General features: G+C 35.7%; 1 protein-coding gene across 1 annotated transcript in view; it reads left to right on the forward strand.

The window, feature by feature from the left end:
* LOC138388361 (aldehyde dehydrogenase 1A1) overlaps window positions 1-12,955 on the forward strand; it is a 53,713-nt gene that overhangs the window by 27,424 nt on the left and 13,334 nt on the right. Inside the window, exons 5-9 of the mRNA XM_069476399.1 lie at window positions 940-1,001; window positions 2,516-2,644; window positions 3,908-4,021; window positions 8,488-8,590; window positions 10,158-10,342. Of these exons, the coding sequence (XP_069332500.1) occupies window positions 940-1,001; window positions 2,516-2,644; window positions 3,908-4,021; window positions 8,488-8,590; window positions 10,158-10,342 (593 nt within the window). The remainder of the gene's footprint in view (window positions 1-939; window positions 1,002-2,515; window positions 2,645-3,907; window positions 4,022-8,487; window positions 8,591-10,157; window positions 10,343-12,955) is intronic.

The raw sequence follows: 12,955 nt of genomic DNA on the forward strand, positions 1-12,955 counted from the left end.
TCATGTAAATGTATTGACTTGAGGAATACAACACCCTCCAGTGCTGGCCCTGATGTGCATTTCCAATCTACTTGGAATATCCGATAGGTCAGAAACGATAGCCAGGAAGTGAAAAGAGGAGAGTGAAACCATGGTGGTGCCAAGAAGTGTGACTATTTCAATGACTGTCTCACTTTATTTTGGGACAATATGGTAGAAACCATTTAAAGCACAAATAGATCTCAATAAAGAGAGTTCTTGCTGAAGCCAGGAGGCTTCTGAAGAAACCAAAGCAGAACTGAACACAAAGCACAATGTAACTCTTGGAATGACCACATAAAACTTGGAAGCACATGAATCAGTCAAATCTAGATTGAAAAGAAATGTCTTTTACTTCTGATTTTTTTTTTCATGGATTAAGAGAATTTGCTTTTAGTGTTTGGTAGGCAAATAGAAAAAAAACATTTTAGAACAAATAGGAAAGGATTATTAATCATAGGGAGATTTTTAAAATTCTCCTCTTTTTAATTTTCCTATTTTTTTAAATTGTATTACTTTTAAAAATAAAATGTTACTATTACTAATAGAATTTTGAGCTGCCAGAACCAACCTGAATGTGATTCGCTTAGCTGGAGACCTCCTACTTCCTTTCTCATTCCTTTTTTATAAAACTTTGAGAAGGATGATTTAGAAATCAACCCTATTAGATAAGGAAAGATAGAATTATCTTTCAGATCTTTTCCAATTTTGCATCTTTGCTTTTACCTAACTCAATTTTATGGTTCCTGTCATTCCAAATTATGATTTGAGGGCTTCATTTTCATTTTGTGAACAGTTGGAGTTATGTTTTATTTTTTAATTATTGTCTACACTGTTCTCTCACATAAGCCCCAAACCACCATTCTGTAAATGTCAAAAACATTTGTCTATATATGATTGTGTGTGTGTTTCATTTTCCAGATGGAGACTTTTTTACTTATACAAGGCATGAACCTATTGGCGTTTGTGGCCAAATCATTCCCGTAAGTTATTCTCCTATATAATTCTCAATTTAAGAAAAAAGAGTTCTAATACTATTAGCTTTAGTGATTAAGCTTTCTCCAACACAAATGGATTCTTATATATTTGTTAAATGTGGAGCAAATATAAGATTTGTTGAACTTGGTCTCCCTGAGACTAAATGTCTTAGATATGAATGAGGTAGTCCAAAAACCTATCTATATCCTACTATGTCTCTTGAGAGCATTTCAATACTACAGTATCAACAAATCTTAACCTTTTACTCTGTACGTTATTTTTAAAAAGTATCATGTCCTCTTTTTAAAAGCCATGTATTACACATATATGGCAAAGTGCTCACCGCTGGCACAACTGTGGGTCACCATTTTAGTGAGATGTTTTAGTAGGGTCTACTGGCCTCTGACACTCTTTATCACCTCATTGCGGCTTCTCATTACAGGGAATAGTATCAACCAGAGTGTTCTAATCCTGAAAGATGCTTTTAAACTAAAATGTAAGAAACAACGCCAGAGGCATTTAGAGCACTGCATGGAATATGTTGTGCCTTAAGATAAGAGGCTCTGATATTCCAAATTCTTCTTAGACAAGGTAGTATTTTTAAGCAGAATTGTGAAGATTTCCTTTAAAGCTCAACAAATAGGAAAACTGTCAAAATGATGTCACTTTAGCTGATATACTTCCAAAGGCCAAATAAAAAAAATGAAGTATCTTGAAGCTCTTAGATGAATAAATGGCTATTGTCTTTCGCTCCAAGTAGATTGAAATGTATCCGTATCAACATTTTTAATGAAATTCCTCATTAATTCAAAAATTACAATAATATCTATAAAAGCTATGTAACTGCAAATGCTAATAACAGCTAATATATACTGTGTCCCTATGATGAACCAGCCACTGTGTCAAGCTCTTGGCCCACTTTCTTGATTAATCCTCAGGAGACCTTCTGAGGTGGAGAGGACCGTTATCATCACTTAAAGATGATGCAGTTGTACACACAGAGCAAGTGACTTGTGTGACTTCACATGGGTGGTAGTGACTGAGCTGAGATTTGAACCCAAGCACTTGGTTTCTGGACCCAGGATATCTTTGTTTTTAATAAGATATTTGTCCTAGAAATAAATGCTACTAATGATACAATTAGGTAAATAATTATAATAAATCACCTATGGGTTGGGAGGAATACTCTTACTTTTTAAACACAGATAACTTATAATATGCTTAATGGTAAGCCAAACCACGCAGTGATTTTTATATTCCTGATAGAAGAAGCACTCAAATTGACAGCACTTGATTGAATTTTGGAGCTCTCTCCTACTCCCTTCCCATATCTAGCTTATTCAGAGCATTTTAGTATTTACTAGTTACTTTAGCAGTGAAGTTAGAGTACACCAGATGATTACACAAAAGTACTATAATTATTTTTTAATTTCTGCAGGGAGTTTATCATGTAAACTTAGATTAGCAAATGTGCTTTTCAGCAATACAAAGAATCTCTTGTTTATATATTGCTTTCTAGTGGAATTTCCCATTGGTCATGCTTATTTGGAAGATAGGGCCTGCCCTGAGCTGTGGAAACACAGTAGTCGTCAAACCAGCGGAACAAACTCCTCTCACTGCACTTCATGTGGCATCATTAATAAAAGAGGTAAGACTCCTAAATCAAACTGTGCACAAGAACTCAGTCCTAATTTATAAGAGGAGGACTTCATTTGGTGCTACTGCCAACTACATTATTTACAAAAGTCTCCTGTCCAATGTGGGGATGCATTTAGCATGGCTGCTGGATGGGATTCCTCACAGTTAACCCAAAGGAGTCTCTGCCCAAATGCAGACAAGAGGTCCAATGCAAGGGCTTGGTGTCAGTCACCTTGTGATCATGTTTTGTTTCTTTTGTCCAACTCTGATGAACATAAATTCATATTGTATTCTTTCAAATTTTGAAATGTTAAGTTGGTTTGTCACTGCCATTAATGGCCTGGTGGTGTCTGCAAATTTGTTCACACTATTATAAGATATGTGAAGATTGGAGGCCTCTGTGCAAATATGCTTGTTTGTACTCTTAGGCCACATTGTTTCTAAACACATCTACCCATAAGTGGATATGTTTATTTTCACTTCTCTATTATGGTATCTTCTGCATTTGTCTTCCTGTTCAAAAGTGGCAAAAGAGCACATGAAACTTATTTTCATCAACTACCTATATTGTGTTAATATATTTCTGTTGCAAACAATTCATTGTACTTTTCCTTCATATCTTACCAAATCTTAAACAAATTTCATTCACTATAAAATTCAATTTAGGAAATCTGAATTGATATCTTAAAAATATTCTTTATTTCAAATTAAAAACAGGCAAAAAAGATGTCAAAATGAAATATTTTTATTCAATTAATATGAAATTTTAATGTGCCCTACTCAGTTCCCACACTTTCTACCTGAATTCTTTAACTGGGCTTGAAATCAATCCTGAAGTGCAATCATAAAGGGGTTGACCATGCTTATTTAACATTTTGCTGATTAAATAATGTCAATGGGGACTCACACCTCAGCTGTTATGCCCTGAGCAATTGACAACAGCTAGAAACTAAAAATGTGAGATCCCTTTCTTTAGATTCTTAGTTTTGCTGGTGGGGATAATAAACACATTGCTTTCCTTCTATGTAAGTAATTTACCAAACACTTATACTTTCTTTGTGAGTTACTATGATGAAATTTGAGACAGTCATCAGTGGAGCAATAATCCGTAGTCTTACCCTGAGGAAAAATGGGCCTTCGGTAATGCAAGGCTTGAGGTTACTTTAGGTGGTCTGATAACAACTGTAATATATTGTTAATAATATATAATAACTGTAATAATAATAATAAAGAATAAAACCACTTAGATGAATTTTCCTTTTTTACGTCTCAGGCAGGGTTTCCTCCTGGAGTAGTGAATATCGTCCCTGGCTACGGGCCTACTGCAGGAGCAGCCATTTCTTCTCACATGGATGTAGACAAAGTGGCCTTCACAGGATCAACGCAGGTAATATCACTAACTCAGCCCAGAAGTTAAGAATGTCTGTATCTCCAGCTTCCAGAAGCATGTTTGATGTAACTATTTTTAGGGTAACACTTCCTTAAAACAAAAGTTATTTTTAATGATTTGTTCCTTATTTTAGCCCTCAAATATATGTATAGAACATAAGCAGATGTACTTTGGATGAAATGAAATACTTATTACAAACCCAGAAGGACTAGAGTGAACTATTTTTAACATGTTCTTATTTTTGATGAGAAATATGGCTGCTGAGACCTGGTCATACGATTAGTAAGGTTTGCAGTCGAAAATGTAAATTAGGCCACAGTGATTTGTATGAATGAATGTAATGTTACCCTGTAGATTATGAAAATTAAATAGTAGAGCATCACCCATAGCTCCTTATTTGGGGCTCTCTCCTCCTTAGACATTCGAACAGGGAGCCAGAAACTCAGCTTCCTTCAATGACACTCTTGGCCTAGCCTAACTTTTCTGACTGTCTGGCTCAAACTTGGCCATCCAAAGGTTAAGAACAGGACCCCAACCATGAGCACTGCAAGGAGAAACAGGAGGGAGAGAGAGAAAGACAGCATCCTGGAAGGTAGACTTCGGGAAAATAGATTCCCATTTATTGAGATAATTTTGTGTCCTAACAAAAGAAAGTGCTGAGATCATACTGTACCAAGAAAAATAAATCATTGAGTCATTCTTTTAGATAATGTGACATTGTTAGATGCTCAATGAAGTGACTACTGTATGCCTTTCATTGGTATACAGTATAGAGGGTGAAGAGTGAGCATCGCCCCGTCTTAGAAAGCTGCCGAGGCAGGTACGAAACAAGGCAGGATGTGACAAGTACTAAAATATGGATGAAGTGCTGTAAGGGGGTTCACAGGAAGGAACAATGATGTCCAAATGGGTGCTAGAACTTGCTGTGAGTTTTGAGGATTTGTTCCTTTATTTAACTCCCTTTAGATTGAGAAGCAAAAACAATGTTCCAGATAGGGAGATGAGGCTAATCTGATTGTTTTATAATCCTAATTAGCCACTCCAATATAAAGAAATATTTACATAAAGGGCAGAAATGGCAGAAAATCAAATTTTATTTCTCTTGATCTTTTAAAAATCAGGTAAATACATATATATTTTTTCTTTGTTTTTCATAGATCTAGAGTAGAAAAAGTTTGCATTCTATAAATCCCTAACTGAGGCAGGGGAAAGCCAGCCCCACATTTAGGATTCACTGTGAATAAAACAAATGGGAATGTTCAAGACGTGGCAATAAATTTTAAAATGGTAAAATCTCAGATTGAAATCATAGCAGAGAAGGCAAGGGAAGAATGGAACAAATTCCTCGGGCTAGACTTCTAGACCTTCCCCAATAGGGAATCCATGTGGCTTTCAAGGCCTAGATCCCACACCTAGATCTCTCACTTCTCCAGGTCGTCTGGACGAGAGGATGCGGTTCCCTGATCCCAACTCCAGCATCACTGCCTGTTTGTCTTGGCTCATCCCTGAGCCTCTATTGTATTTGGGGGGTGTTTTACCTACCAAACCCCCCCAAACCTTGGAATTAAAGGACTAGGAAACATCTATGTTCATATTTTGCCTCTATCCCTCCTAGCAGTGTGTCTTCAAAAGTTAAATATCCTGGTTAATTCAGTTTCTTCATTTGTAAAATGGAGACAACAATATCAACCTTACTGAGTTGCACAGAATAAAACTGAGAGAGCTAATGAGCGGTGAAACACGTGGCACCCTACCCAGCCCTCAGTAAATGCCATGGTTATTATATGTGTCTGGACTCATTTCCTTTTTCTCTTTCCTCTCCCACTCTTTAATTTCTCACAATAATTTAGAAGATGCGAGGAAAGAGCTTCCTCTCCCTATAAATGTTCTCCATCTCTGCCACCTGCCCCATCACTTCCTGATGATTCCATGCACCTTTTCATTCCCATGTGCTTTCTGTTCACACGTGGTCATAACCTGTTCCAACCTGGCTCCCCCCACATATCCCCTGGCTGGCCTTCTCCTCACCACTGCAGTCGCAGGAGCACTCTGAATTTAACAACATCCGTCTGTGTTCCCATTGGCCATGATACACAACTGTAAGAGCACATGCCCGTGGTCTTTTTATGTGTCTTTCTCTATCTTGCAGAATATCCACCAAGACTCTCATTCATTATTATCTCCCGTAACCAGTTCAGTGACTACTTCTAAATAAGTATAAACAATTAAGTGTGAATAATATGATTTTAGAACCCACACAGGAAAACCCATCTTAGTTCCAATGCATGGAACTTAGGTCCATGTTCCCTGGAACCTTTTTCTGGGTTCTCTTTTAGCTTCAGGTTTGTTGCTGGGCAGATATTAGGGAACTTGGCAAATACCATGAACAAGGCAGTGGATTCCCTCCTTTGTGGTCATTGTAGCAATGACTCCCATTCTAACAATACTTTTAGCAAGGTAAGAATTTTAATGTCCCATGAGATTTGTGTAAAACAGTACCCTACTCACATTGTGCAAAACATAGTTATATACTTTTTATGAGCATTGGCTACTTCTGCCCCAGGTGGCAATGCCACAATATCATAGCATAGACTATTTACCTGTAGTGCTTATAGTTCTTATCTTTTCTTCATTGCACACCTCTTTGAGAAAAATGATGAATCTTTACTTATTTCCAAGTAAGGGAAAGAAATCATGAGACAAAAAATGCATGTTTCCTTGCTTGGGCTTAGAGTTTTGGGAAAATTCAAGCAAGCCTTTTATTGGCCAGTTAAACTTGGACTAAGCAAAAGTATAACCTTTCTTCCTCATCCACACTTCTAACCATTCTTCACACTAGTCTTTTGATATCTGTAGCTTTCAGAAAAATAATTCTGATTTTACTCCCTTTCCCAAAATAAAAGTTATCTACTTTAATAGAGTTTCTCCAGTAAACCTAAGTCTAAAAAAAGGAAAAGAAAAAACAAAATATGCAGAATAAAATCAGGGAACTCAAAGAGGGAAAGGCAAAGAATGTTATCTAGAATAAAGAAAATTCTTAAATCACCTTAAATGAAAATTCAACTTTTGAAAATAGTCTTTAGGAGTATTTTGTAGAAGGAAAATGAAACACAAGATACATTTCAGACTGGGTTCCCCAGTGAAAGTCTACTTTTAGTATATTTTTATTAATCTACTCTAGGTATTTAATTTAGAATCATGAAATCTTTAAGATGAAAACATTAGATTAGTTAATACTTTATTCTATAATGCACTGTAGCAGTTAGTTCAGTAACCACACAAAATTTATACATACACTTAGCAAGCATCTACTTTTGTTCAGTTAGAACAGAAATTTTTTATTAAAATCTGGCATGTGTATCAGGCAGATTTTAAAATAAACCTAGAGAATAAAAGAAGCAAAATAAAGTGAATTATATTTTTAAAAAAAGAAAAGAAAAGTTCATTTTAGTGGCTCCAATAAAAATGATAAAAAATAATTATAAAACAAGCCAAATTTTAGAGATAGAAAAACAAGAACAACAATAGAAAATAATCTTGAAGGGAAGTGATCCACCAAGAAAAAAAAAAACTGAAGACAATAGAGGCAACTAGCATTAGAGAAGAAACCAGAATAGTAGGATTCCAGCTAACTGAAGTAGCAGCAGAGCACAGATCCAATTTCTTTCTTCTACTTCACTGTTCAGAGTGTGTGGGTTACGCGGGAGGAAAGAGGGAGAAGTCTGTCAGTCAATCAACAGTTCAGTGAGCCCACTGTGTAGAGATGCTACTGAGGAGAGGTCTGCAGTGTTGGGGTATCGTCACTGCTACCAAGGAGGTAGCAACTGTTTGGGGAATTTATGTGTATACAAATAATATAATCTGAGGCAGACTCTGAAAGAGTCTGAGGTTCTTTGGGAGGCCAGGAGAAGAGTGTTGTTTCTACCTAGAGTCATCAGGATTCAGGGAGAAAAGGTAAGATGTGAGCTGGACCGGAAAGAAGGGTAGAACGTAGAGGCAGCCCAGGGTGGGTGGGCATATGATGAGAAGAGAGATGAGATTCAGGAGGTGGTGAATATGCCAGTTGGGCTGGTAGAGTTCTCTGGATGTCAGTAGGGGGATGAAAAGTCATCGTTATGATTGGGTCTTGATATGTCTGATCAATCTATAGAGAGATGAAATTCTGATTAAAATGAAAAATAACCTCTTGTGTAGCCAGACAATCAGAATCAGCTCTCATGTTCTATATCTCTCCTCTCTTACTGATGAGCATTTTTCTGATTCTTCTGTGTCTGCATGCTTGGAGAAGGGAACCTTTTATATCTAAAGGTGTCAAATCTTGAAAACTGTCATGTAGAGGTTTCTCCTGAATTTAACTGTGAAGTTTGACTATGGCACAAACATCGTATAAATTTAGAACACTAAATAAACCTGTCTTCGTGAGAGCAGACTAAGCCTTCTCCCTTTGTAATGCTCCATTTCAGGTTGGCAAACTGATCAAAGAAGCTGCGGGGAAAAGCAATCTGAAGAGGGTGACCCTGGAGCTTGGCGGGAAGAGCCCTTGCATTGTGTTTGCTGATGCGGACTGTGAGTATGAGCCGCTTTAACTCTTCACCCTGCGTCCTTTGTGGTGTCTGATCATGCCATTCAATGAACTTAAATTTTACAAAAGGGTTTGTTTCTAACTTCAAAGTGTAGGGAATTAATCAGAGTCCAGAATTACTCTTGAAAATCTCTTAAATTGTCCTAAACTTATTAAAACATTAATACGTTTAACACAAACACAATTTCTTCCTGGTTTGGAATAGATTGTTATTTCCTCACCTTAACTCTAGATAACATAAATGTTTGGTATTTAGGTGCCATGATGTATTTTTTAAAATTCCATATCCTTAATTGTTAGTGTCATATTAAGCATAATGAGATACCCCAGAGACATGTCGCACTGAGACTAAAATGGGGAGACAGCAGTTTCATACTTGCCATCCCCCGTTCTCTCTCGGTCAGATGCTCATCAAATGAAATGGCCAGAAGAAAATCATACCTACTATTTAAGTAATTTATCTTCTTTTTGCTAGCAAGTATAGTTGAGTTTACATATAAATCTACAATTATGATGAGATTCCACTATATCATATTCTGGGCTTATTCTGATTATATTACCAAGTAGAATTCCTAAATAGAAATTAATCAGCAGAAATAGATGGTCAAACATTCTTCTAACTCCTTCTTTTGCAGCTACATTATGTATTTGAGGCTGTAAACACAAATGCTTCATGGAATTGGCCTATGTTGCTACTGTGGTCTTAACTGAAGTTTTTTAGAACATAGTACCTTATTAAACATCCTATCAACATGACAAGATTCCTAATTTTTCTCAACCTTTCTGTAAACTGCTCCTACTACAACTTAAGCAGGTGTGATTAGTTTACAAAATAAATAAAAGCACCCAATTGCTATAGTGTTCAGTTGCATCTTCAGCATTTAGAAAATTAAAATGCAAAGAAATCTTTATTCTTGTTTAGGATCTACTAAGGAAGCAATCTATTTCTTCCTTTTAAGATACATTCTACTACCTAAAATAAATGGGTAAGAAAAATTTATAGGCATATATGAAATAATATGATATACTTTAGATAGATTTTGAAAATGTCTTTGATAGAATAAGATCATAGGGTAGGTTAGTATTAGTAGTTTTTTGCTGGGGTTTTTTTTTTTTGGTTCCCCCACCCCTAAATATCACTTTTCCTCTTTATAAGAGTATTTAAGAATATTTTGAGATTATTTAATACAATAGACATTTCAGGTTTTCTTAGTAAAAACATGAGGCCTGAAAGATTCACAGTCATCTAATTACAAACGGAGATATTCATAAAAACATCTGCAATTCTTGATAATGTCCATATGAAAGTTACAGTGATAAACCACTATTTTTTTCAGATTCTGCTATTTGTTCCTATTATTTCTATGGTAAATAAAAGATCAGAAATATTAATTTGTCACTAGGCTGTTAAGAGGTGGACTGTATTTGAGCCCATGTCTGACTATACAACTCATAACTTTTCTTTATCACCATATTGCCTCTAAAAAATGCATTATAAATATATAATCTTTAGAAAATATCTCTTCTTTAATGTGAACGTGTTCCTTGCAGTGGACAATGCTGTGGAATCCGCACACCATGGGTTATTCTACCACCAGGGCCAGTGTTGTGTAGCCGCATCCCGGCTTTTTGTGGAAGAATCAATTTACGATGAGTTTGTTCGGAGGAGTGTAGAGCGGGCTAAGAAGTACGTTCTTGGAAATCCTCTGACTCCAGGGGTAAATCAAGGCCCTCAGGTGAGTATACAATAGAAGGGATAGCATTTTCAGAGGACAAGAACAAAGTATCTTCTTTAGGCCTAGATTTCATTGAATAAGATTACTTCCCATCTATGTGTCTTCCTAGGTAAAAATACTGTTCCATTTTGGTGATTAAAAAAAATCAATTCCCCATGATAAATCATTCTGTTTTGTGTTGCCCAGTTTTCCTGCCTCGAAACAGTATAAGAACCATGCTGGAAATTAAAGACATGAGGGAAATTAACAAATGCTATAAAGTTCTTGCTCTCCTCTATCTGCACACCTCTTGATTTCTGTAACTGTTCTCTGTCCACTTCAAAGTTCTTCTACTTTCCTATCATTTCTTCCTCTGAATCAATCCTGCATCTTAGCTGCCATCCCATAGACATGGAAATCATGCCCCTAAATCCTCTGCAAAGCCTTCAGTTACTCTGACCCTCTAGTGGTAGCATGAGTGTCCTAAAAGGTCCTCAGTTTCTGGGTTTGTGAAAAACTTCTCATTCTAGTTATTAAAGTTCAATTATTCCCTTCCCTATGTCTCCTAATTTTCTTTGAACCATTATCAGTAAAAGTGTCTCTCTCATACAAAGGTCACCTTTCCCTCTTCCTTGAACAGTTCTCTGTTCATTATCTGTTATTCAAGCTCCTACACTTTGGTTCTGAATTTCCTCCTGCCCTTTAGGGTTTTGCTCTAAAGCAGTGATTCTCAACTAGGAAGAATTCTGTTTGCCTCCCCCAGGGGACAATTGTCAATGTCTGGAGACATTTTAAGTTGTCACGTCTTCAGTGAGGAAGAGTAGTTCTACTGGCATCTAGTGAGTAGTGGCCAGAAATGCCGCTAAACATCTTAACAATGTACAAGAGAGCCCCCAAACAAAATTATCTGGCCCAAATGCCAATAGGTCTGCTGCTGAGAAATCCTGCTCTAGAGTATATACAATAAGTTTAGAGGCTTTATTCTTTCACACTAAAGCTCATACACTGTTCCATGCTGTTGATTTGAAACCAAACACTATTCTTGATTCCTTCACTAAGCCAAAAATAAATTCAATGAACTAAAATTTAGTGAGCACTGCTATCAGCTAAACCCTGAGATAGGTACCTAGCAATGCCAAAAGGAATAGGGAGGACATCATCCCTGACCTCATGGAGTGTACATTCTAAGTAAGTTAGAAGAGTATCTTGAACTTTTCCTGCTTATCTCAAGATATCCAAGTAGAAGAATCTTAGAACTTAGGCAATGCCAAATATTGATACCTAAAATCCGTAAAATAACTTAATTTACAAATGAAGTAATAAGTTGCTTGATGTTGATCCCATCATATTTTATATTTGTTTTTGAGTTTAATGAGTACATAAAAGTAGTTTCCAATTTTTATCACATTTGGTAACTTTTCAAATGGATGCCAAGAAATATATTTAATTCAATATGACTTGGTCACCCATTCCATAAAAGGATGGGATTCTAAGTTTTCTCCTGTGATCATTTCTCTCTCTAAATATCTATGTATCTATCTATCTAAAAATAAAGCATTTTTACCATTTGATTGACAGATAGATGATAGATGATGAATGGATAGATTTCAAGAGAAAAGAGAAAGAATATCTAAGATGCTTAATCTTGAACATTGGTCAGGCAAGACTTTTCTCCATTAGGGTTCTGCACAATTCAACCAGAGTCTCAAAAATTGGGCTGGAATACCTCATTATTTTTAAGAGAAGGAAGTTAAAATAGACTTTTAAAAATTCCTGTTCATAGGATTTTAAAGTAAATAATCTAGTGATCTGATCAATATAAGACTATAATTGCTATAAATGAATAGATTTTTATCATAGGTTGCACTGACTAAGTAGCCTAAGTAGATTTGCTGCAACTTTAAGAAATAAGACTGAAAAGCCCCTAAGCTTCTTTCTTTTTAAAAATATTCATCTGTTGTTATGATCAACAGCTTATGGAGAAGGTACATTCATTCACTTAACTTTAGTTGCCTCATCCACTGGTGGCTGCGTGAACCAAGGCTTTTTAAATATAATTATACAATCTTTCCCATTAAATGTAAAAACAAAACAATTACAAAGAAAACAATCACCAAAGAGGTTTGTTTGGGGGAAAAAATTTTACAAGATTTTTTAAATTTCTAATATTACCAACAAAATATTTGGGGATGGAACAGTTGCAATATACATAATGTATGTATATTTTGTGTAATTGTATTATGTGTGTGTTCATATGTATATTTTTCTTCATTTGTAAAGTGATTTTTCTATTTGACTTCACAGACAAAAATGTGCATTTCCTTAGAAACTTGGAAAAATCAGTCCTTTTAATTTGAAAATGATATCCACATAAACTGTGTTAAAAAAATAAATAAAATATAAGAAAAATAAAAAATAAAAAAATAAAATAGAAATTGGCAGCAAGAAAAATTAGCTAATGCTGCCTAATAAGGAAGCTTTTCTTCATTGAATGATTGAAGGTTTTAGAAATTCTTCTCTTTCCTTAGCACCATGTCATCAAAAAAAAAAAAAAAACATATCAGTAGAGTGGCATCCTGTTAGAGTGTGGAAAGGTGGACATTTGAGTTACAGGCTAAATTTAAAATCTAACTT

The sequence above is a fragment of the Eulemur rufifrons genome, chromosome 7 (genome assembly GCF_041146395.1).
Source record: "Eulemur rufifrons isolate Redbay chromosome 7, OSU_ERuf_1, whole genome shotgun sequence".
In the NCBI taxonomy this organism is placed as follows: Eukaryota; Metazoa; Chordata; class Mammalia; order Primates; family Lemuridae; genus Eulemur; species Eulemur rufifrons.